Source organism: Candoia aspera, chromosome 7 (genome assembly GCF_035149785.1).
Source record: "Candoia aspera isolate rCanAsp1 chromosome 7, rCanAsp1.hap2, whole genome shotgun sequence".
NCBI classification, from domain to species: Eukaryota; Metazoa; Chordata; class Lepidosauria; order Squamata; family Boidae; genus Candoia; species Candoia aspera.
In genome coordinates this window covers 69,359,051-69,385,519 of record NC_086159.1, presented here as the reverse complement: position 1 = coordinate 69,385,519, position 26,469 = coordinate 69,359,051, and the positions used below count along the sequence as shown (strand labels likewise).

The window sequence follows — 26,469 nt, the reverse complement described above, 5'->3', positions numbered from 1 at the left end:
CTAGTACAAATCTAAAATTTATGTCTAAGTTGTAAAGACAGTTTCCCTTAGAGGAAAATAATGTAAAGACTTCTTGAGATTACCTTATTTATAAGATCTTCAGAATTAGCAAAGCGTTAAGGAATTGCTAGTTAAAGTGCTGGTCAAACTAAAAAAAGCTTATTTGAATGAGAATTTTTACATGAGAGAAACGCAAATGAGATATGGGAAAATCAAAACATTTACCAATATTTTCTGCCATATAATTACTTTCTGATAGATATTATTATTCTCTGTTGGAATTGAATAAACACCAACAAATTAGTGTTTCTGGAATGCAGAACAAAAACAGATTCAAGTGTGATCTGTAGTTGTTACAAAGCAGCTTCATAAAACGTTGGATACCATGTTTTTCTCTGTAATTTGGTTACAAGAAAATATTACCTCAATAAAAACTCTTTTCAAATACAACAAAATAGCAGAGGTCAAGAACAGTTATTATTGTAGAGTCACTCTAAGGAGTTAAGTCTTAAGTGGCATACTATATTCTGGAATTACAACCAACCAGGGGAAAAAATTACTTCCCAGTCTAAATAGTACTCCTCTCCAACTTCAAAGAAAAAGGGAAGTGCAGAGGCTGGAAGATGAAAACTGGAATAGAGCACCAATATAGAGAAATTATATACTCCCAAGGTCACTTCTTGGCCATCAAGAACAGGGACTGCTTATAGCAATAGTCTACCTTGTCCTAAAGGAAATAATAGAAGGCTGAAGTTCAAGAAGAACATAATGCGCATGAAATTCCTCTCATACTGATTTGTTAAATATTCTGAAATAGAGAAAAGGAAGGAAGGAAAAATTGCATCTTCTTTTTACACGGACTTTTCCTGAGTGTAAAAACAAAAAACCCACTCCATTTTACCAGCTCTGCCCTTTCTCGTCCTTTCAGTTGGTCATCTGATTCAAACAGGCTACCCTGAGGTGTCTAGACTGAATTTCAAGGGCTATTGGTTATATCTCAGATCCGCTTTACATGTGAGCATTTAAATATGGGGGAGGGGGAGCATGCAGGTGCATATGTGCAAGAGAGACAGTATCTCAATTGCATGGATAGAATTCCACATTATTCATTAAAATGTTCCCTGTCCCCTAATATGTCCCTAATCCTAATATGATGGCAATTGGGTATAATAGCCTCCAACAATATATTTCAATAGGGACAGAAGGATGCACAATAGAAATTAGCCCCTGAGAAACTCTGCGGTAATCCCATGAAAATTTTATGAATGGTAAAGAATCATAGAAGGAAAAGTCCCTTAAAAGTACCTTAGAGATCATCTAGTCAAACCTGTGACTATCCAGTTTCTGCTCAAATACTTCCACCACCACCTACTTAGGAAGTTCTTATGAATAGCTCTTACTGTTAGGAACTTTTTCTTGATGTCCAACTGAAATCAACCTTATAATTTAAGCTCATTGTTCCTTGTCCTATCTTCTGGTATGATCAATCCTAATCATCTTCTACATGATAGCTTTTCAGGTACCTGAAATAACTATCATGTCTCCTTGTGGTCTTCTCTTCTCCAAGTTAAACATACCAGCACCTTATTGTTCTTGCATGTTTTTCCTTCCAAAACTCTTATCAACTGGTTGCTCTCTCTGGACATGCTCCAGTTTGTCACTGCCTTTTCTAAAATGTGATGCACAGAACTGGACAATATTCCAGATGTGCTCTGACCAATGGGGAATAGTGAGGAACAGTGACTTCTCTTCATCTTGACACCGTATTTCTGTTGCTGCAGCCTTGGTATATTTTAATTTTTCACAACTGCATTGCACTACTGGCTTATAAGGGGTTTGTTATCTACCAACTCCCTCAGATCTTCTTTACACACATTACTGAATCATATCCAGTATGGTTCTCCCTAATCCCATACTTTTTCTTCTAATTTCTCCTTCCCAGATGTGAACTCTGCATCTGTCATATTAAAATTGGTTTCTGCTCATTGTTCCAGCTTGTCACAATCCTCCTGAATCTTGATAGTGACTTCTAAGGTGTTTGCCACTTCATCATTGTTCCACCCACAAATTTGATATTTTCTAACTCCTCATCCAAGCATAGGACCTAGGAAGAAACCCCAAGGTATGCCATTCATCACCTCCTTCCAGCATGACACAGAGCCACTGTCATACATTGAGTACATTCATTGAGTACAATTATTCAACCAGCTCTGTATCCTTCTAGTGGTAGTATAGTCTAGCCCATGTTTTGCCATCTTCTTTGCTAGGATCTCATGGGAGATGATCAAGTACATTGAACTACACACTGTTATGCTCAATTTCAACTCCTTGAGTGGAATTTTTGCTTTTGAAAAGATTTTAACAAGCTTCAAATAATTAAAGAAGCTGTCTAAAACAAGCTTAAGACCAGAATTCTTTGATAAAAGTGCCATCTAGTGTATATTCTGAAACACAGTAAAAATTAAGTTATTTTAAACAGTATTTTGACAAAGAAACAATAGCTACAATTGTACACCACAATGAAGCCAGTTATGATTTTGCTCTGAAAGTGTCCAGAAGTTGGTTCACCTATTGAGCAGCATGATGTGCTTTTATATTTCCATATTGTCCAAATGAAACACATGGGTTCTTCAAATCAATCAGAAGATCCCATACTGTGTCCCAGGAACATGGCAATCTAAAAACAAATCACAGCCTGGTGATTTGTAGCTGAGTGCTATACATTAATCTTCAGACAAAGAAACTGAAGGAAGGTTATCTTCTTCAGCTTAAAGATATCCAGACTAGTTCCTAATAAGGCTCATGCATCACTTTAAATTATTCTTTACCTCTGATAATATGACTGTGATCTTAGCTTTTTATTTTTGTTGTCTACCCAACAACCAAACCCTGTGCTTTCATTAGACCTAAAATAATTACTGACTTTCAAGAAACAATCCATTAATATTTCTTGTTATTCCAATTTATATTTACAGAATCCCACTTTTTCAGGCTGTATGATGATGCTCAAACTATATGGATAGTCAAAAGTTCATATAAAAGAAGAAAGGCATATTTACAGAAAGTTGACTACATAATGAATGTTGATAATCAATTTGAAAAGGACAGAACAAATTTATTTAACCTCAAAAGTTGTTTTATAGAAATAAAAGTGAAGTAAAGGCATGTCCCTCTACATAAAATTGTAACTGTAGTGTTTAACTAGGTCCAATATTCAATTGTCCTTATAGAAGATATTAAAAAGTAGTATTTTTTTAATCCCCTGAGCAGTAGAATAGAATAGGAAGGACAAGAGACCTCTTCCAGAAAATTAGAAACATCGGAGGTAAATTCCAGGCAAAAATGGGTATGATCAAAAACAAAGATGGCAAGGACCTAACAGAAGAAGAAGAGATCAAGAAAAGGTGGCAAGAATATACAGAAGACCTGTATAGGAAGGATAACAATATCGGGGATAGCTTTGACGGTGTGGTCAGTGAGCTAGAGCCAGACATCCTGAAGAGTGAGGTTGAGTGGGCCTTAAGAAGCATTGCTAATAACAAGGCAGCAGGAGAAGACGGCATCCCAGCTGAACTGTTCAAAATCTTGCAAGATGATGCTGTCAAGGTAATGCATGCTATATGCCAGCAAATTTGGAAAACACAAGAATGGCCATCAGATTGGAAAAAATCAACTTATATCCCCATACCAAAAAAGGGAAACACTAAAGAATGTTCAAACTATCGAACAGTGGCACTCATTTCACATGCCAGTAAGGTAATGCTCAAGATCCTGCAAGGTAGACTTCAGCAGTTCATGGAGCGAGAATTGCCAGATGTACAGGCTGGGTTTAGAAAAGGCAGAGGAACTAGAGACCAAATTGCCAATATCCGCTGGATAATGGAAAAAGCCAGGGAGTTTCAGAAAAACATCTATTTCTGTTTTATTGACTATTCTAAAGCCTTTGACTGTGTGGACCATAACAAATTGTGGCAAGTTCTTAGTGGTATGGGGATACCAAGTCATCTTGTATGCCTCCTGAAGAATCTGTATAACGACCAAGTAGCAACAGTAAGAACAGACCACGGAACAACGGACTGGTTTAAGATTGGGAAAGGAGTACGGCAGGGCTGTATACTCTCACCCTACCTATTCAACTTGTATGCAGAACACATCATGCGACAAGCTGGTCTTGAGGAATCCAAGGCTGGAGTTAAAATCTCTGGAAGAAACATTAACAATCTCAGATATGCAGATGATACCACTTTGATGGCTGAAAGTGAAGAGGAACTGAGGAGCCTTATGATGAAGGTGAAAGAAGAAAGTGCAAAAGCTGGCTTGCAGCTAAACCTCAAAAAAACCAAGATTATGGCAACCAGCTTGATTGATAACTGGCAAATAGAGGGAGAAAATGTAGAAGCAGTGAAAGACTTTGTATTCCTAGGTGCAAAGATTACTGCAGATGCTGACTGCAGTCAGGAAATCAGAAGACGCTTAATCCTTGGGAGAAGAGCAATGACCAATCTCGATAAAATAGTTAAGAGCAGAGACATCACACTGACAACAAAGGCCCGCATAGTTAAAGCAATGGTGTTCCCTGTAGTAACATATGGCTGCGAGAGCTGGACCATAAGGAAGGCTGAGCGAAGGAAGATCGATGCTTTTGAACTGTGGTGTTGGAGGAAAATTCTGAGAGTGCCTTGGACTGCAAGAAGATCAAACCAGTCCATCCTCCAGGAAATAAAGCCAGACTGCTCACTTGAGGGAATGATATTAAAGGCAAAACTGAAATACTTTGGCCACATAATGAGAAGACAGGACACCCTGGAGAAGATGCTGATGCTAGGGAGAGTGGAAGGCAAAAGGAAGAGGGGCCGACCAAGGGCAAGATGGATGGATGATATTCTAGAGGTGACGGACTCGTCCCTGGGGGAGCTGGGGATGTTGACGACCGACAGGAAGCTCTGGCGTGGGCTGGTCCATGAAGTCACGAAGAGTCGGAAGCGACTAAACGAATAAACAACAACAACGAGCAGTATTAGTTTCTTCCCCTCTATTTGTTACCATTTTCATTTGCTTCTATAAAATTGCTGTAAGGTTGTTTTCATTTATGAGGTTCCAGTGCCATCTAGTGCACATTCACATGATAAAATCAAATTATTACTTCACAGAATACTGTGTACAACACATATATTTTAAAACAAGAATAGTTGGGAGGGGCAAAAAGTAACATCCAATTATCAATGAGCACTAATATGCTTACATGTTGTTAAGAAACACATGCAATGTCATAGTTACTATTTTGAGGAAGAAATATGCACTTTTTACTGAAACAATCAAGAAAGAGGTTTACAATTTTTAAAAAAATGATATGCATTCATAATCACCAAGCCCTTTCCTGTGATTTGTGTGTCTGTGTGTGCCTTTGAGTCAGTGTTGACTCCTGGTGGCTGCCTGAACTAGTCCCTGCAGTTTTCTTGGCAATGTTTTTGGAAGTGGCTTGCCATTGCCTCCTTCCTAGGGCTGAGAGAGAGTGACTAGTCTAAAGTCACCCAGCTGGCTTCGTGCCTAAGGCACAAGAACTCCGTCTTCTGGTTTCTAGCCTGGTGCCTTAATGGTATCCCACTGAATGAGTAGGTGGCATGCATTAGAAACTTTAGGATTTTTATTTTAAAAAATTATTCTTTAGGATCTCTATTACGAAATGAAGGGTAATGTTCCTGGTCACTTTTGTAAGTTCTCACATAGACATAAGGAGGTTAGATTTCTATTCAATAGCACCGTAGGAAACGAGAGGCAAAAGAAATTATCTAGCAGGCAGATAATTTGCAATCAGTTACAAGAAGATGAGTTAAAGGGAAATACTATGTGCACTGACTCAAAATGTGTCTGATAAAGATAACTTTGTGTACTCCTTCAAAATGGTATGTTCTCTGGATGTGTTAAAATTACAACTCACAGGACGATCATTGGATAAGCTGCCTGGAAATTAGCAAAGTTATAGTTCCAATGGCTCTGGAAAGCCTAGCAAATAAACCTCACGGAATGGAATAAACCAAAATGAATAGCTCACACAACGTTTGGGGAATAAAACACTCCAAGAGCTGTGCATTATGGGGTACATCTAAGGATTTAAAGGATTTGATTGAAAGAGACAGGGCAAAAGAGTATTTCCCCTTGCCGTTCAATTGCTAATAAAACACAGTAAAAATAGCTTTATTTCTTCATCCTCAAGCTTTGTAAATATGATTTACAGCTACTCAATTGTTCTGCATTCCGATCTGCATATTCTAATTGTATGCTAACCTACTCTTTCTGCTTCTAGAGTTAAGGAAGGGCGTACGAGTATTGGTGGCAAGATTTCCTCTGGTTCAGTTCAGAAAAACTGGCAGCTGGCCCTCACTTAGCTGGTGATCTTTTGATCTACTCTTCCATCAACTTCAACTGTGCTCATGCTTTGCCATGAAAAGCTTTCTCAGTTTTTAAAAGTGAACCTTTGCTTTTCCAACCTATTCACAATGTTCCTTGGTCAGTTATGAACATTTTGATAGGGTACCTCATAACATGAACATATACATGGAATAAGAAAAATATTTTGAACTCAAAACAAAATAACTACAACCTGGAGGGACATGGCATCCTGGAAGGTGCAAGGGGGTATTGGTGATGTGCACCAGCACCGTCCTATTTATTTTGTTTTGTCTGGAACACAGAATCACTAGAGCGGTCTACTGAACTATGGCTAATTCTGAAAGAGGTCTGGATGTTGATGGTCTTGTTCCAGATTCAAAATAAAGCATTTTCCCAATTTTTGCAGATTCCTATTAAATAGATTTTCATTCTGAGTTCCTCAGATAGGTGGCAGCACTAACTGATTTCAAAAGCTAAGCAGGGTCAGGCTTGGTGGGTGGGAGGAAATCCAAACCAATACAGGTAGCCCTCGTTTAATGACCACAATTGGGACAAGTAACTCCGCCACTAAGCAACATAGTTGTTATGTGAAACACGTGACCACACCAGACTTAATGTCACTTCTGCGACGGTCATTAAATGAATCACCTGCAGCTGTTGAGACACTGCATGACCAAGGCTTGTTATTTTACTGCCAGCTTCCCCACTGACTCTGTTTCTTGGAAGCCAGCTGTGAAGCAAGCAAATGGCGATCACGTGACCATGGGACATTGTGATGGTTCTAATCATCCACTGGTTGCGATGCCCAAATCTCAATCACATAACTGTGAGGACACAGTGATGGTCAGTCATAAAGTTAGTTTTTCAGCACCATCATTAACTTTGAATGGTCGCTAAATGGGGCAGTAATTTAATTAAGTGAGGACTACCTGTAGGCTACAGGCTAGATTAGGGGATCAAAAAAGCAACAACAAAGCACTTTGGGGGTTTTTTTGCCAAGAAAATGTTATGACATACAGTACGTTTGCCAAACTGTTAGAAACCCTGAAGGATCAGGTAAGAGACAGATTGTCATGGAGAAATCTATGTGGTTGATTCTAACACTGACGATGGCACATAATCAATCAAACTTGCTAAGTATCACCAGGATCTGAGTTCAACTAAACAATCAATAGCAGCTATTACATGCAGTACAAATACAGATTTTAAATATCAGCAGGAATGCAAACATTTGGTTGAAATTTGTATTTAAATGATAACAGAAAGTCTGAATTATATTATTAACTGCTAAGTCTGAACATTTAGACATTGCTGAATATATTCAATTTCTCAGTCTATATAAAATAACTTTGTGAGTAATTGTAACACTAGCAGTAACAAGCTTGTAATTATTTTGTAAATAAAACTGAAGAAAAAGAGGTCTCAAATTTGGGTCAAGACTCTAAACATATGAGAATTTGTTTAAAGTCTTGAATTTGTCTGGCGGGGTGGGGGCAGTGCATCCATCCTGGCCCTTCTTGACCTTTCAGCAGCTTTCGATATCATCGAGCAAGGTATCCTTTTGAGTTGGCTTAGGGAGTTGGGGGTGAGTGGCACAGTTTTGTGCTGGTTCACCTTCCTCCAGGGCCAGTCCCAATCAGTCTTGATAGGGAGCAAGAGATCCAACCTGCGGCCCCTCCTTTATGGGGTGCCACAGGGTTCGGTACACTCCCTGCTCCTTTTTAACATCTACATGAAACCACTGGGTGAGATCATCTGTCACCATGAGACAAGGTATCATCAATACGCTGATGATTCTCAATTATACATCTCCATCCCGGGTGACCCAAGTGATGCTGTAACCACTCTCTCTCAGTGCCTGGAGGCTATAGGGGCCTGCATGGGGAACAACAGGCTTCAGCCGAACCCTGGGAAGACAGAGTGGCTGTGGGTTGGGGGCTCCTCTGTACCCGGGAATTTATCACCTCTGGTTCTGGATGGGGTTGCACTGCCCCAGACTGACTCGGTATGGAATCTGGGGGTCCTCCTGGACTCACGACTCTTGCTCGAAGAGCAGGTGGCAATCGTGGCCAGGAGGGCCTTTGCTCAACTTCATGTTGCGCACCAGTTACGCCCCTTCCGGGATCAGGAAGCCCTCCGGTCAGTCACTCATGCCCTAGTCATCTCCCATATAGATTACTGCAATGCACTCTACATGGGGCTACTCTTCATCTGGAAGATACGGCTGGTTCAGAATGCAGCTGTGCAAGCAGTCTTGGGTGCCCCAAGGATGGCACACATAACACCTTTGCTGCGTTACAAATTTAAATTAAGAACTTTTAATATTGCCATCTTGGATTTTATATTTTATATTTATATTTTAGTACAGTTTTTTAGTGTATTTTAAGCTGTATTTATTTTTAGTTCTATTGTAAATCACCCAGGGTTGCTTCATGCAATATGGGTGGTGACGAAATTTGAAATATAAATAAATAAATTTCACTCACCTGGCAAAATATATTTGCAGTTGGAGGAATTCTGCTGTCAACAATACTGTATAATATTGCTAACAATCTGTCCAATGGGAATGGCTTTGGTCCAAGAAGATGATTGCTGGTCTGTTTTTAAAAAAAGAATAGTTAACTGCACTTTCTTGGAATGCTGCAGACTTAATCTTGTTAACTTTACTATTCCAGCTGCCAAAACCAAATTGCAGTATCTACTTAGAAATAAGCTTTATTGAATTCAATGTCATAGGTCCCAGGTTAGTAGTGGTGGCGGCGGTGATGATTTGAATTTCTTAAGGCTGCCCAACTCCAAGAAGACTCTGGGCAGCATACCGTAAGTCCAATAAATATATTTAAAGTACCTTATAAACACAATAAAACCACATAATTGCTTGGACCACAAATCTCCCCAAAATGCAAAAACTCCCCAGAAACTCAGCAGGGGCTCCACAGCCATCCTAACCCCAAGCTATGTATAGGACTAGTGTCTCAATTTCATTTCTTTTTTTTTTTTTTAATCCCCATGTTTTCCTTGGAGCATTACCTGTTTATTGTGTACAGTACAAAATTGGTAAATGTCAAGTATCGGAAAATTAAATAGGCATTAGCCATTATTTTCACCACCACCACTTTAAGTGACCCTGAAGATGTAATTTATATTCATATACTAGTGAGAACAAATCAAGAAAAATAGCAGCAGCTGTATAGGAATTAGAACAAATATGCTTCTTCTAAAATTTAGGTACATTCATACACTACTCTTTGCTTGTAAAAGTATATAAGATCTTTAGGTTGTGAAGGATGTTCTTAGAGTATACCTTTATTATTTAAATAATTACAACATCTTAATCATTACATTTATATGATTTGGTTCAACTGCAGTACAGCCATTGACAATAAAGTTTGCTCTTACAGGGACAGAGTTCCCAAAGAAAAGTTTACATCCTGAAAGCAAATATTTAATTAAAAAAAACATGCATATCCCCCTACAGAGAATAGTACAAATGCATACAGCATTATTCAACTTCTGTTCAAAATATTTGAATATTTTGCTATGTTGGGGCAGCTGCAGCTTTGCACCGTGCTGCTGGGCTGAGGCTGCAGGGGCATCACACCATGCTGCCGGGCTGGGACAGCTGCAGCTTTGCACTGCAGCTCAGGGGCTTCGTGCCATGGTTCTGGGGCTCCTTGGTGTGCTGCGGCTCTGGGGTTGCAAGAAGCCATGGCATGGCAAGCATCCCCAGAGCTGCGCTATGAGGCTTCTTGGTGCTCGGGGGCTTCTTGGCATGCCGCGGCAACAGTGCTTCTTGGCGCACCTCAGGACTTGAGGCACTTGATGGCGGCGACAATGAGCCCAGTGGAGGGGAGGAAGAACACGACTGTGCCGAGGACAGGGAGGAAGGTCTGTTGGGGGCAGTAGTGGGGGGAATACACTGGCCTCTTCATGCTGCAGGGCAGCCAAAAGGGCAGAGATGGGGGGAATAGGCGTGTGGGGGGAGCTGAAGGGCAGGCAGTCCCTTGTCTTGGAAGAACTGAGGCTCAAGGCTTGGAGGGGCCAAACAGGGAATGGCTTGAATCAGAGTGGGTCTTCGCCTAATGACCTGTGGGATTCATTTAACAACAGCAACAGGGACTGCCGTTGCTAAGTGTGTGGTCATGTGATGTTTCTGTTAACGACCACTTCACTTAGCAACAGAGTTGCCAGTCCAATTAGGGTCATTACGTAAGGACTACCTGTACTGGAGAATAGAATCTGGGGTGCCCATGTCATTAAAAAAATGTTTTGAGCTCAGAATGAAATAGCCCCACTTGTTACATTTCAAAAGAATGGTCTGAGTGTTCTGTATTCCCATGTGAAAGGGTTTGTTCTCCAACTGGTGAGGATTCAGAAGATAGTTCCTGCATGTTCATTCATTATTCATGAAAAAACCTCCCTCATCACCAGTTCATAAACTGTAAGAATTACAAAATGGTCTACTCCGGCTCTTCCATACTCTTAAGAGATACATCACTTCTAAATGGGACATTGTTCAGTTGCTGAAATTCTTCTGAATTTACCTATTTTGTACCTGCAATCTGTAGCTTATATAAATGTGTATATATTTTCTTCCTTTGTTTCTTTAGTCAAGGCACAAAGCTGTACATTCCCAGATATTTCTGGGTGAATCTTTAGCCAGAGCAGTTCCAATTTTGAAAAGACTAACCACTGTTGGGACTAAACGGAGGCTGATTCTTGAGCAACTGGAACTGCTCCAGCAAGAGAAAGCTCTACCAAATACGAATACATGCTGTACAGTCCAGTGCAGAGAATTTTTACATGGATCAGAAACAAAAGACTAAATACCTTTTCATGTTTCTTCTGAAAGTTTACCTTCCTAATTTTTCCATGATGCTGCAAGTAAAAAGAAGCAATGAATTATTGGATAGTTATTTAGAGAACTGACACCAGCTAGAAGATGGAGAATTACTATATTTTTGCACATATATTTCAACTATAGTTCATTTTATTTCTTCTTCATTAACTATTTAGGTAACAATAACATATCAATACAGCTTCAAGTTTGGAATGCCTATAGCATGTCTATAATAGTTGCCAATGTACACTCCAGAACTATGTTGCATAATGTTAGTAAGTCAATTTATTGGCAATGTATATGTTTTCCTGAAGATTATTCACAAAATTTTACTACAGGTAATATTCGACCTATGACCATTTGGTCAGCAACCGTTCCAAGTTACGATGGCACTGAACAAATGGTGGCTACAACCAGTTCTGGCTGTCCCAGCACCCCCGTGGTCATGTAATTGAGATCTGGGTGCATGGCAACCTGTTCACACTTACAACTGGTTGCCAAGCACCCTGCAATCACATGAACACCATTTGCAACCTTCCCTGCCAGCTTCCCCAGTAAGTCAACGGGGAAGCTGGCAAGGAAGGTCACAAGTCCCCCCCCCACCTGCGCACCCTCTGTGCTTGTGCCGCACTGGTCACTTGTACACCGCCGCACCCTGTCCCCGACCCATGCCATGCCTCTTGCGTAACCCCCCTTCCACTTCCTGACCCGCACGGCGCCTCTCACACCCCCTCCCCAACCCATGCCTCACACACCTTTGCACCACTTCCCCAACCCTCCCATGCACCTCCTTGCACCCTCCCCCACAGCCTTGTGTACCCTCCCTGTGTCACACCTCATTCACTTCCCCGTGCACCCCCCCACTCCCTCCCCCACTTGGCAGCAGCCGCTTACCTGTCTGCAGGCCTGGGACTTGCAACTTCCTACCAGCTTCCCCACTGACTATGGTTGTGGGAAGCTGGCAGGAAATTGCCTCGCCTAAAGACCATGGGATTCAGTTAACGATGGCAACCGAGACTGCAGGGATTCCTGTTGATAAGCGATGCAGTCACATTTTACAACTATATTGCTTAGCGATGGAAATTCAGTCCCAATTGCCGTTAGGTCGAGGACTAAAAAGGATACCAGGTAGAGAAGACGCGTTTTCTTCTGGGTAACAAAGTAATATTTTGTCTCCCTCTCATCATGCTGCATCTGTATGAGCTGGTATGTACTGTATGCACCCTCTGCTCTGGATCATGTGACTGGGAGAAGAGCTTAGACTGGAGTAGTCACCAACATTCCAAGCCACTTCAAAAATGCCTCTCCCCTAAGGTTTTTTCCCCCCCACAATCCTGACCAGATCCAGACCACATTCAAATTCTTTCTTTTGCTGGCTTCTGCTCCACCTGTCCTCAAATTTGGTCCCATTCTGTTCATGTTTTGGAGAGTTATCCTGATGATGGACAGAGTTCCAAAGCCCTGTACATAATTTCTCTCCCAAATTTCATTAGGTTGGAAGTGATTTAATAGGATTGGAAGAAAATATTTTCCTTTCTATTAAATGAAAAGATAAAGCACTTAACTGCATTACTTTTAAAACCTGCCCAATTTTTCTTTGCTTACTTATCAAGTCCAACATTTGTAGAGACCCAAAAATAACTTCAGATTCTTTTAAATGTTCATGTTCGAAACAGCAATTTATGGCTAATTCCACTGGAGGGTTGCCAATCCCTGCCTGTAGCTCACCATCTATATGTTCAGTTTTTTCATATTTTAAAAACCAGTAAATAATATCTTGCTGAATATTTTAAAAATTGCAAAACCTGAAAATTATACAAATAAGATTAGATTTAACTACTGTATCTACAGTTACTTTCAGATGTATATCATGGCATAATAACATTAAGACTGTTATTAATAAAAGGTATATCTTGCAATTTATTTCTAAGCAATTAAATCCAACCAATTATTTGGCCTTCATTTATATTTATTTGGCCAATACTAAAAAAGTCCTTTGTTCTTATATCCTCAATTAATTTGAATTTTTCATTTGCTACCTATGAGCGGACTGCCTATAGACATAGACAGATGGATCAATGGGAGAGAATGGGGGTAAAAGGATTGAAATTCATGTTGTGTTATGATTTAAGAGGAATTTTTTATAAAATGATTACCATTGGTGTATGACACCAGAGAAATTATCTAAGATGTATAAAGGCACTTCTGGTTAACACTGGAAATGTGAAAAACATGAAGAAACTTGTGAAAAGGCAAAATAATTTTGGATACAAATATATATGATGACACAAAGAATTTTAAAGATCAATATTGAAATGAAACCAGAACTTTTCTTATTGGGACTTATGGATAATCAATTAGAAAGGACTTATGAAAGATGATTTTATATATGATAACTACAGCACAACGATGGAGAATACTGAAATATTCATAATGGAGGAAAGGATTGTAAAGATGGCAGAATTAGCAGAAATGGCAATACTGACCTATCTGGTCAGAGATAAAACAATTAAGTACTTTTATAAAAGACTGGAAACCTTTTATGGACTTTTTGCTGAAAATGGAAAAAAGTAAAATGATGATTTCTGGATTTGCTGATTGAAAAAAGGGTTGAATATGCAACAGAAGGGATCTCTTTAATATAACCTTAAGGAGAGAGGTGGGGTAATCACAGTTCATGCTCGCTTAACAACCCTATTTGGGACTGGCAATTCTGCTGATAAGCAAAGCAGTCATTAAGCTGATAAGCAAAGCAGTCATGTGACCACTCCGCTTAGTGATGGCAGTTCCAGTTGCGGCCATTAAACGAATCACCCACAATCATGACCGCGACCTCCTGCTGGCTTCCCCATTGACTCTGCTTGTTGGAAGCCAGCTGGGAAAGTTGCAAATGGCAATCACGGGACACTGCAACCATCATAAATGTGAGACATTCACCAAGCTCCTGAATCATGATCATGTGACTGCAGGGACACTGCAATGGTCTTAAGTGCAAGGACTGGTCATAAATCACTTTTGCCAGCACCGCTGTAACTTCGAACAGTCATTAAATAAATGGTCATTAAATGAGGACTACCTGTAAGTTTGTTGTGGCTTCTGTAAAGAAGATTGGAAGTTGCTTCTTTAAATATTTTTCTTTTTTTCTTTTTCTAACTGTACTGCTTTTGCACTTTTTCTTTTCTTTTTTATTTTCCTTTAGATAATTTCATGTTTATCTTTTATCTATGTAAAAATCTTCAATAAAAATTATATTAAAAATTAATTTGAATCTCCAACATGTTAACACCAAAAATAACAAACATAATTACCTTAACAAAGAATCTTTTATCTGTCCTGGCAGGGTTGTAAGAGGCAAGATAAGCAGCTATTAGAAGAAACTTGGAATAATATGGAAGTTCTACATGAGCATGAGCCGAAAGTCCTAGGGAAAAAAATGGTGAAACAAAGAAATATTGAATCTGACAACCTTAAAAGCGCATGTTAAAAAACCAATTCAAAAGTTCTTTCCTGCAGCTCAGGGTTTTTTGCTTTTGTTTTTTTGAAGCTGCTGGTATATTTATAAATGCTTGCCTAGTAATGGTGACTGATTTGTTCAAAATTATAGGGGTACTTTCATCATCAATAATTTACACAGCAACCTATTGTTGCTACACATACCTTTTACTTGTCCAGGTTCTCCATTATCTTGCTGTAATCGTTCCCACTGGGAGCTAAAAGACAAGGTAGCCATTTAAAAGTACTGCATTTGCCATGGCTAAAAGCAAAGGATTTTTATGTTTCACTTTTAAGAGAGGATGCATTTGGGATTCCTCAGGATTAAAGGAGTAATGCATTAAATTGTTTATGAATGAATGAATGAATGAATGAATATATCCATCCATCCATCCATCCATCTATCTGGAACAGTACTAGATTACTTTACTGAATGGACAGATTGACAACTAGAGACAGAACCAGATGTTATTTTAAATATTTTCTAAGAATGTTGTTATGCTATTGTTCTAGGTTCAGTACAGGAAATTTCATCCAAACATACAACTGCCCTCCCAATATATCAAAATATACATGTTCAGCAGGGAATGGTTCAGAAACAGCTTTGCTAAGTGATTCTACAAATTATATAAATACTACATGTGAATCAATAAGCTTTCCCTTTAGAAGAAAAAAACAGAAATTAATCAGCCATGCTCACAGATTTCACATTTCAGCACCTAAACTAAGATCAACGTTTATTATTCAACATTACATGCGATACTTCCCCCCAAAAAAGTCTCAACAGAAAGTAAATAAATTTATATCAGGAAATATTAGCAACAATGTTAATTAAAAGGTTCCTTTGAAGTTTGTTATTGAATATAAACAGAAGAATGAGACAAAATATATTCACTACCCATTTTCCTACAGAAAACCAAAAACTTACAAATTATTGTTCTTTATTTGAAGAAGATATATACCATCAAGTATAATGATAATTTTGTCAAGAGGTCACCGACTCAATGAACTTTTAATGGCAGGGTAATGGTCTAGTGTGCATGCTAGCTAGGGAATTCTGGGAGTTAAAGTCCGCACATCTTAAAGTCACCAAGGCTGAAAAACGCTGCTCTATACACAGCCGTATTCAAATGGAAATCAGAAGTATCACTTAAATTTTAATTGACTGAGAAACCCTTACACAAAACTGGTAGGAGAGTTGCATCCTTCCAAAGAAAACCATCCACAACTAGCTTTGGCTCTCAGTTGCTTTAGAGGTCTGCACTGGAGAGCAAGTAAATTGTGTTTTAAAGAGGAAGCACTTCTGCCAGGGCTCATTGCTGTCTAGGTATCATGGCTGAATTCTTCCTCAGAGACCCTTTTATGACTTGTCTAAATTATCAGCTTATGTTTTACATACTTCTGATTGCACAGCCCATGGTTGCAGGTGACTTTTCAGATACAGCGGTTTGTTTCCACACTTGTGGTCACCCAGAAAACAAACCCGCCTTAAAGGAATCTTTGCCTTTTACTTCTCTTACAATCATATACATTAGGTTAAATTAGATAGGACACAAGAAGGTTCATGTGGTCTTTCCCTCTGCCATAGAGGGGTCTGAACCAGATTGCAGCTGTGGAACTGGAGGGGATTCTCAGGCTCAGCCTTAGTATCACTTTACCCTTCACAGGAAAGGATACAGGTAATGCCCATCAGTATCAGTGATTTCCCCATAAAGGGCAAATGGCAGCTTCACATTGAGCAAGTATAATTCCCCTGCATTTCCTCAGCATTTTGCCACTACCTACAACTGCTTTTAATTAGAAGCAAACACATACAAGAAACCTTCCACACTGCATGTCTTCTGTATCACTTGAATAATTACATATTTTTCATTAGTAAAATAATAAATTGTTACCCATATTGAGTTTAAAGAGATAGGAACACTTATAATGGTTGGAAAAAAAAACCTTCCATATTTGATGTTTTACATAAGCTTCGAAGTTTGCTGTAAAAAAATATAATAAAGAGAAGGGGCAATTACCTGGATATTTCTCGAAGATAAACTGTTTGCATAGCTTTCTTCAAATGGGATTCAATATTTTTCCACAGTCGCCGTGTGTCGCGTTCATTTGCTATGACACAGAAAGACAGCTTAATCTGGGTTGACCTCTGAAAAGCGTTCAGCTATACAACAATTATTGCTGACTTTATTCAAGTTTTCTCTCACTCAATGCCCTCCACAAGTTCTCTCTTGGAAGTTCCAGAATACCTAGCCAACATGGCTGAATTATTTTCAGACTAAGAATTCTGGAAGCTGCAGTCTCAATACATCAGGAGAGTGTCAAGCTGGGGAAGGCTACGATAAATTTTAAATAATTTCTAATACAGAAAATGGTAATCTCAAACCACAGAACACTCAAAGCAAGAAAAATTAGCTATAAATCAAAGGTATTTCTGTCATGTCTCCATTATTTTAGTTGAAAATTCTTTTCATGGCTTTCTTTATTCCAGAGGTGGGCAACAAGTGATCTATGTGAGCCTCCTAGGCCCAGTAGTCAAAGGCTGTAATGCCAAATTTTGTGGCAAAATGACCACATTTCAATAGCTCAGGGCCATATTTAAGAACTGGAGTGTGAAAGGTAGCACCTTATTTCCCAGAGGCCTTCCACTTCCCACATGTAAAGTAGGTAAAGAATCATTTCACTCAAGCCTGACTCTCGGTGACTAAAGGGACATTTCCATGGAACTTTATTGTCCACAATAAATAAATAAATAAATCTGGAAATTGTTTGCTGCTACTTTCTTCTGGGATACTTCCCACATAGCTTACTGCTCTGTAATTTCTGGTGTAATTTTTGTCTCCTATCAAACTAGTATGTATTTATCTATGTATTTTTAATATTTTAAATGAGGCCTACCCCCTGGGATATCAGCCAAGGTCACCTGGCATGGTATTCACAACATGTGCTGCCACATGCCCTCACAAAACAAGGTGAAAGATTTCAGTTATGTTCCTTCCAAAATGCAGCTACTCAGATCACAAAGATGCTTATCACTGTCTTATTCCTTGATTCTCTGTTGTAGACATAACATTGGCTCAATCACCTAGCCATTGCTGAAATATGAAGCGCCTGAGAGCTTATACAATTCCTCCTATCTACTCACCCTTGGACAGGCAGGTAAGTGGTTGCTGTGGTGTGGCGTGAGCATGGCCAGGTGGGCGATGGCTACTGTGGAGTGAGGGGGGCACGCAGGTGGCTGCCATGGTGCCACACAAGGGTGGCTGGGCGGGGGATGGCTGCCACCAGGTGTGGAACCATGCGCTGGTCACTGCCACAGCACCACATGAGCACGGCTGGGCAAGGGGTTGCTGCTGCCTGGTGCGGGAGGGTGCGAAGGTGGCTGCCGCAGCGCTGTACAAGCATAACTGGGTGGGAGGGCATGCGCTACCGAGTACAGGCAGGGGGGTGCTGTGGGCGGGCGTGGAGCATGGAGTACGACATCCCCAGGATCTCATATTCTGTACAGGCTCCTCAGGAGAAAAGCAGCACTTATTCCCTTCCTACTACTATTCTATACATTTCTGTCTACTATAATAAAAATCAAACTAAAAAGCACATAAATTGTCTGCCATTATACTTAACAGTACAACAATTTTAACAAACTTAATTTTAATAAACCCAAAACCAAAGCATTTTACCCTAATAATCTTAAACCAAATCCTTAAAGACAAATAAGATCAACCAAACATTAAAAACAATCCAGATAAACATTCTTTAACCCTTATCCCACTTCAAAATAAACCAGAGAGTTTACCTATCCCCACAATGTGCACAGAGCTTTTTTCTTAAGAAAATCAAACAGCCCAACTGCCCCCCTCAAAAATTCCAACTTCTCTTCAGGAGACCTCCCATAAGTAATGACCCCTTCTTTTTCATGGCATACGAGAAAATCAATTTCACTTGTTGCTTGCAGATCTCTCTTTCTCTTAAATTTCTCCAACTCCACTATCCAATCTTCATCTAGCATCTCAACAGAAATCCCAATCTCACTCTTAGAAGAAACATTTCTATCACTGTTAAATTCCTCAATTTCATCCACCACCTCCCCAACCTGATGGCACATTTCAGACCTCATATTTTCCACGATGTCCTGAATGTCTTGCATAAAAAGCTTGATAGGAATCAGAAAAAATCTGTTTAAAAACTTGGTGGAAGTCAGAAAAAATCTGTTTAAAATCCTCCATGTCTCACTCAGTAGATTATGGCGCTCCCTAGGAGCTTAACCAGCAAAAGCCAAAGATATGGAAAAGTTCCAGAGTGTGTTTACACAAAGTAAGAATGAGATAAGCAGACAGTTCCCAAGGGAAAGTAAAAACAGAAAGCTGAAGGTTCAAATCAGCCGATTCAACATGTATGAAAATGCTAATATCTTCAAATTTAGTACAAAAATAACAACAGGAAGACAATTATTTACTCCCAGTCCTCCTTAATATTTGGAAGGAGAATATTTGAAAGTCCAAAACTTAAAAAATAATTTTAAAAAAGTAATCCCAAAAATAACGATAAGCACCAAGAGAGCCAGCTTTTCCTCCCTGTAGAAAGCCTTTCTTAGGGTACGCATATTTTAAAAAAATATATAAATTTGGTGATTTAGAAATGGGGTGGCTGGTCTTAATATCCCTTTAAGGCTACAGCACGGCTTGGAAAATGATGACTTCCCCGCCTCCCGGCTGCTCTTACCAGTCAAACGCAAAATTCCTGGGCTTCAGGAAAACCTGCCTGAGCCCCCCAAAAATTGCTGCATTGTCAGCTCCGCTCGCTAAACCCACGGGCACAGCTGTTCAGTCCACCATGTCCCCACTGGAAGTCCACAATTCTGAGTAGGCTCATTGCACACAGATGTTATGCAGTATTTTGAGTAATCTTTTAAAAACATTGTATTCACTGTCCTTTCTGCCTTAAACACTCATTTCTCAGTAAATTATTTGTAAAAGAATTTTTTTTTCCCAAAAAGAAATCCAATTCTTCACAAAAAATACAAAGGTTGAGGGAATTTTTTCTTGTTGTTCTGGAACTTACTTCTTTCTTTCTCTCTTTTCATTTTTGAGACAGAGGTAGCACTTTTTTCTGTGCTCAAGTTACTTCTAATTAGTGCAAATCAGTAAGTCACATGCCCATGAAGAAACAAAAGGAGAACTGATGTTCAAATCACACTTCTGTGGTGGAAAAGCGTGGTTCAGAAGATAGATACAGTACACTAACTATAATATCCTTCAAAATTTGAAGACTTCTGATTGCCAACACAATTTGACAACTGGACAGTATTACTTCTGCACCAAGCTGAGTAGAAATGTATAGCTAAAAGGAGATGACAAGCAAAATTCATTCATATGAAAGATTCATATAAAAGTAAAACACTCACCCTCTCCTTGGACCACAGGCTCACAATATTTAGAAAAATTAAGTGCAGCCTGTAAGATAAGAGTACAAGGTTTATTTAGTATCATCCTATGGATCTGAATGTTCCTGATAATTGAAAGAACCCAGACAGTACCATCTTATAGGCTGTTTTGTTAAAATATGCAACTGCTGGAACTAAAATGTGCTGCTTAACTTCCCTAACCCCAAATAACCTGTATTTATGCTGGATAAAACTGATGCTGGATAAACAAAATTAGAGATGGTTGGTAGTAGAGTCTGGAAGTAGTCCTGACTGGTATGGACAAACCGGATAATGCTTAGCATTCCTAATTTAGGGGGGCTTAGATGGGAAAACAAAAAGTACAAACAACGGATCATTTTCCCTTGTGAAATAATTTCTAAGCAAGAGTTGGGAGCTAAGGAATGAGAAGCAGCTCATCTATCTTCATCATTCGTGGATGCCACAACTGTGTACTATCAAAAGTTGCACAGATTCTGCACTCCCAGTAATCCAGATGATGCATAGTAGTATTGGTTCAAATGTGTAATACAAGAATTTAGAGCCAGAGCTAAAGCTAGGTTGTATCAGATTTGTCTCAGGCAAACTCCTTTTGGGACATTTAACCAAGACTTTCTCCTGCAATATCTATCAAGTCCTTAGCAGCAGCTTACAACTAAATTCAAGATTCTTACAGAGGCCTCTTTAATCAGATTTACCAAAAGGCAAAGGGATTAGATTCTGAAATCTTGGCAAATGGATACACTTATTTTAGCACACAATTTATCTCTATGTTCATTAAGATGAAGGTTTCTTGATCCTCTTACTAATCACACACTGATATACTTGGAAGATGGTTAGTGTGTAATGAAGAATGTGTAGATGTTCTACACATACAGTATAGTATTTTGCACACTACCATCCTCTTTCCCAGGCTTTGAGGACGTGATTACAGTATCACAATTACAATGCTTCTCTTATGTTTTGGGTGAAAGTTTTCTTTGGTTTCTTCCAGAAGTTTATACCTCCCATCTCTTAAGAGGCTGATTAGAACCGACAATCACCAAACCAGCCATTGAAGTGTCCAGTGTCTACTATGCAAATATGTGCTACTAGATAATGTTACGTTGGGATTTAGGATTCCGTATTAAAGTTTCCTACTGTTGGTATGAGTCCCTCTGGTGGGAGGAGATGGGCGGTGACAAATTTGATTAAATAAATGAATAAATAAATGAATCTGAATGTTCAAGGAACAGGCCCAGAGATTGTACTGACAGCTATGTCTTGTTTTGATTTTTTTTTAAAAAATGCACTTCAGATAGCTTAGAGGCTACTTCACTTTCTATTATTTTATTTATTTTTATTTTATTTTTCAAATTTATTATGACTCCTACGTGGCCTCAGAAGTTTAGATGAATAGATCTGACCATTATTTTGCCCCTTACCTTCTACAGCAGATACAAAAGATTCCAAATCTATTATTCATATGGCCTGGTATAGAAGAAAAACCAATGACTTTTAAACTATGGTCAAGAGATCAGAACTGAGCTTTCATATACACTTTCCGCTCTGCTCATCCTCTTGACTCCTTAGATTTAGATTATACTGTATTAAGCACCATCAACAGTAGCTAAGACCAACCCTAGAAAAGCCAAGGAGAGTGCTGCTTTATGAAAAACGTTTCATTTCCCTTGGGAAAGTGCAGGTCTCTTAAGATTAGCTTTCTAGTCTATCCAGGTACATTCATTTGCATCCCAAGAAACAAAAAAAACCCGATGAAATGTTTATGTAAAATAATCCATCAATTCCAAAGCCATCAGCAAAACAGTAACCACCATCTTTATTATGAATGTCCTCACCAGATGTTGGAGTTCCTTCAAGTCCCGACAGACTGGATAGAAGACTCCAAGAAGAATATTTATATATGCAGCATAAAAATCAAACGAATATTCTGGAGGATGGTCATGGGATAAAATCTTCTGCAGATGTCCTATTTGAATTTAAAAAAAAGCAGCATGATTTTCCTCTAAAGCTGATAGAGTAACTTACTGCATTGTTTTCAGTGTTAAAATTCAGGAGACATCACATAGAATAATATTTTTATATAATGCCAGCTAATCTGCAATTATAGTCATTTTGCAAAAAAAAAAAAAAAAAAGCTAGCTCTAGTTAATCAAGTAACATTCCAAGTATTAAGGCAACGACAGGCAACCCACATCATCTTCATTAAGGTCAAATATGTCAATATCATGCCTTCACTTTCCTAATAGATATAATTCCCTTTGAATAAAACATCTACCACAATTCCTTCTTTTCTATCAGATACCCAGAATGATCAAAGCAATCTCCCAAGCCTCAAGCAATGGAATTACCTTTTTTCAACATCAGGTAAACATTTTATTACCATGTCCCTTAGAGTTCTTGTTTGTTTGTATATTGAATATTAATTGCCAGGCTGGTTAACATTATTTGTTGATTATCTTACTTTCACATTTCACACTACATGTTTATGTTTTTCTTAGTAAGCCATTCTGAGAGTGATGAGTGACTAGTGGAAAATAATATGCTTCTAATTAATAAATAAACTGTTTGCTACCATGCCTATTAAAACTTCTGAAATATATTGTGTACTTGGGATCTTTAAAGTGAAATTAAACTGAAAAACTACAGTGAGTTCACACTCAGTGAAATTGCTTTAAAAACTCCAAACTAGCAGCAAAACTCAGCTACTTAGCTACTCTGTTTTTATTATTAGAACCCCCAACTATAATAGAATATTTAACACACTGCCATTGAGGGATAAAGAAAAGTTAATGTTAAATGTTAAGAAGAAAGCTGAGGTCCATCAGACTTTTCTATTAACCATCACCTGGTAGCAGACATCCCATTAGGCTATGGCAGAGAAGTGTGGGAGCATAGAGAAAGTAGCAGCCAAGTAGTCTGCCTCAGAAAACAAAATATAAGAGCAGAAGTTTGGCTAAAATTCTCCTAGTGTACATACTTTTATAGATGTTTGTTCACTAGATATAGTACATATTTATATAAAGTTACTAGAATTATTGTCCTAACAGTCAGGAACCACGCTGAGACAAGGAACAGATCTCTAGTGTTTTATTACTGCTACATTAGACAGAAAATCCTAACAAACTGAAGCGTGGGAAAAACCCAGACAGATAAACCCCAAAAGTCAAGGCAGGTCTGATCTGTGTCTCTTTGAATGGCTGCTTAACTCCTCAGTACTACACATGCGTTTTCCTCCTGGATCGGGGCCCCCTCCTGCTCACCATCAGTACTCATGACAATTATTGTAAATAAACTTTGAACTAAGCTTTTATAATATAGGCAGTCCTTGCTTAACTACAGTAATTGGGACCAGAATTTCTATCGCTAAGTGATGCAGTGGTAATGTGCAATGTCATGTGATCATGCTGCTTAGCAATGGCAGTTCCAGCAGTCCCTGGTTACCACTGTTATGCAAATCACCGCGGGTCATTAAACGAGGACCTCACATGACTCTGACTTGCAACTTTCTGCCAGCGTCTCCATTGACTTTGCTTGGAGGAAGCTGGCAGGGAAGGTCGCAAATTGCTGTCACATGACTGTGGGACACTATGATGGAGGAACTTTGAGGACTGGTCATAAGTACCACTCACTCAGCGCTGTTGTAAGTTTGAACAGTCACTGAACGAGTGGTTGTTAACCAAGGGCCACCTTTAATAAACGTAACTCTAATGCACTTGAAGATGTGTGTGTGTCTGGCTTATTTTGTCCTTACCTATGCTGTAATCTGGAAAATATAATGGCAGTGGCTCAAGACATCCTGTGTTTGGACGAAGAAGCTCCCACACAATTTCACTCAGGAGAACCACAGTCACGTTCCTCTCTGTCTGTAAGTGAGAGGTGTTGTAGAAGAGAGAAGTAAAAATGACCTTGTAGTTAAATTTTTAATCACAGAAGAGTTCAGGTTTTACAAAAACAAAACAAAACAAAAAACAGAAAGAAATTAATCTGATTCAGCATTTCATTTAAAATTATTTGCATAGTGAGAAGTCCTTAAATAGCTTAATCAAGCAGTTAACACATTTACAGATTTTTTTTAAAAAAAAGGTTTCAGGATTCTGTTTTTCTGCACTATGACATTAATGTTTCACAAAGATACATATCTTAATTATTAGGGAGGATAAACTGATTACATTTGAAAAATAATACTTAAATCATTAAAACAGATACAGTGCATATAGGCTCAAAGCAGCCATACTATTCCCAATCTGCTTTCCTCTTATGTGACTGTGGATTTATCCATCTCAAATATGTTTTACAACAGTAAAACTTTAGTATTACTCTTACATTCAGGGTCTCTGCTTCAAGGAAAGCTGGTCTGCTTCTCATATGTTGCTGGAAGCCATGGGATGATGATGGGCTATTACTTATAATTTATCAGTAACGCACATTAACTACTGTATAAATGACAATATGGAATGGAATGAAAAGACAGATCAAAATGGAGATGAGCTTCTACATTAAAGCATGCTTCCCTCAACAAAATCTGAGCTTCTACTTCCATTCTGTTAAATACAGCTACTTGTTTTCTCATGAGGCATGGGCCAGGTACAGATAAAAGATTCTCCCTCCTGACTTGAGCTTTCATGCATGCTAAAATGTTGACTTTAATACAAAAGGAATGTTGAAAATACCACTGCAATGAACCATGGAAAAAAAAGGGAGAAATACACATGCAGGAGATGATAATGGGAGCAAAAAACAAAAATCCCACATGTTCCTGGCAGAAGTGTTCACTGTTTACAGAAACCCTGCCTCCTAAAATTACAGGTGCAGATTTAGAAACCTTTGACCTACAGAACTTCATGCATCAATTAGGGTTTTTTTCCTTTTTGGTCTAAATAATTGGAGGGGAAATTATTTCAAGCTTTCTGACACAGGAAAGAACTGTCATAAATTTTATAAGTAGAGACATCTAATATAGTTCAAGATTTTTATTCTAGGTTTTTATTATTAACATCAGCGTGGCTGATCTGTACAGCCTCAAAATACTTCACGCAACACACTGACAATTAAAAATATACAAACACTCACAAATTAAAACATAAAAATGTACAAATGATGAAAATATGTTAAAACAGAATTAAAGTATTATTTAGGTAAAAGCTAAACACAATAAAAGAAGCAATCAAACGCTGTAGGTCAATGGAAAGAGGTACATTTTAAAATCCTTCTTAAAGATCAATGTGGATGGCCTAGAGATCCGGGAACATGGGTATGGAGCCAGCAAAATGGCTGTATGGCTAAGGAAATTGAGTGTACTTTGCCACAGATTATTGTTTTTGTATGGTTTTTACTGTTTTTAATTATTTTTGTTATTTTTGTTATTTTGGGGGCATTATGCTGTACTATTTTTATGCTTTTAAGGTTGTACGTTGCCCAGAGTCATATATGTCAGATGGATGGCTATATAAATTTACCAAATAAATAAATAAATGTTAGAACAACTTATTTTTTCACAACATTTATTAGCCTCTACCCACTGGAAAGGTATTGGAATAATGCAATATGCCTCTCTAATCCATTTGAACTGCTGCAAATGCCATCATTAATCCAAAGCAAACACGTTTCTCCCTATACTCAGTATCACATTTATTACATCCCATTTCATCCGATTATTGCAATGGAAACACACGGAAGTGTCAAAATGACACAGCCATCCTCAACTTTAGCTTGCTACAAAGATTAATACACATCTTCAAAACCCAAATAGCATATTTTAACCAGGTTCCTAAATGCCATTTACTAGGAAATGGTAGAAAGAGCTGCCCAAATTAGCATGTCTATCCTACAGCATAATGTAGATTTACAGTTTTAATTCCAGAAAACAAAAGCAAAACCTGATCTTGAAGTAATATGAAATTACCATTTTCTTGCCTTCAAACTACTCATGTGTATATATTTCTTATCAAGAACTGCTTCAATAGAGAGCAGGAGGAAAGTCATCCTGACTTGTCACTTCAGTTACAAAATAAGCAAATAAACATTGTCTTCTGACTCTTCCATTTTGTTAAAAGCTAACTTAGTTATGCTTCTGGACCTCTTACCTCAGTAGACATATTCACATCCCATGACCTTTGTCACTTTATATAGGTTTCTGTTTCCCCTCGATACACTGAGTTGTATCCTTGGATGTGAGTCACCTCACATAAAGAATATCCTTTTTACATACATACGTATTACACTACAGATAGTCCTCGTATAGCAACCACAATTGGTATCAACAACTTGGCCGTTAAGCAAAGTAGTCGCTAAGGGAAACTGCGACTGTGCTTATAATCTTTTT

General features: G+C 38.6%; 1 protein-coding gene across 2 annotated transcripts in view; it reads right to left on the bottom strand.

The window, feature by feature from the left end:
* Positions 1-26,469, bottom strand: part of ORC5 (origin recognition complex subunit 5) — an 88,015-nt gene that overhangs the window by 47,632 nt on the left and 13,914 nt on the right. For both annotated transcript variants that reach the window (XM_063308041.1, XM_063308042.1), the window contains 8 exons: positions 23,899-24,010; positions 21,983-22,113; positions 20,127-20,175; positions 16,744-16,834; positions 14,888-14,940; positions 14,539-14,651; positions 11,221-11,268; positions 8,877-8,987 (listed from right to left, as the gene is read on the bottom strand). In XM_063308041.1, the coding sequence (XP_063164111.1) occupies positions 8,877-8,987; positions 11,221-11,268; positions 14,539-14,651; positions 14,888-14,940; positions 16,744-16,834; positions 20,127-20,175; positions 21,983-22,113; positions 23,899-24,010 (708 nt within the window). The remainder of the gene's footprint in view (positions 1-8,876; positions 8,988-11,220; positions 11,269-14,538; positions 14,652-14,887; positions 14,941-16,743; positions 16,835-20,126; positions 20,176-21,982; positions 22,114-23,898; positions 24,011-26,469) is intronic.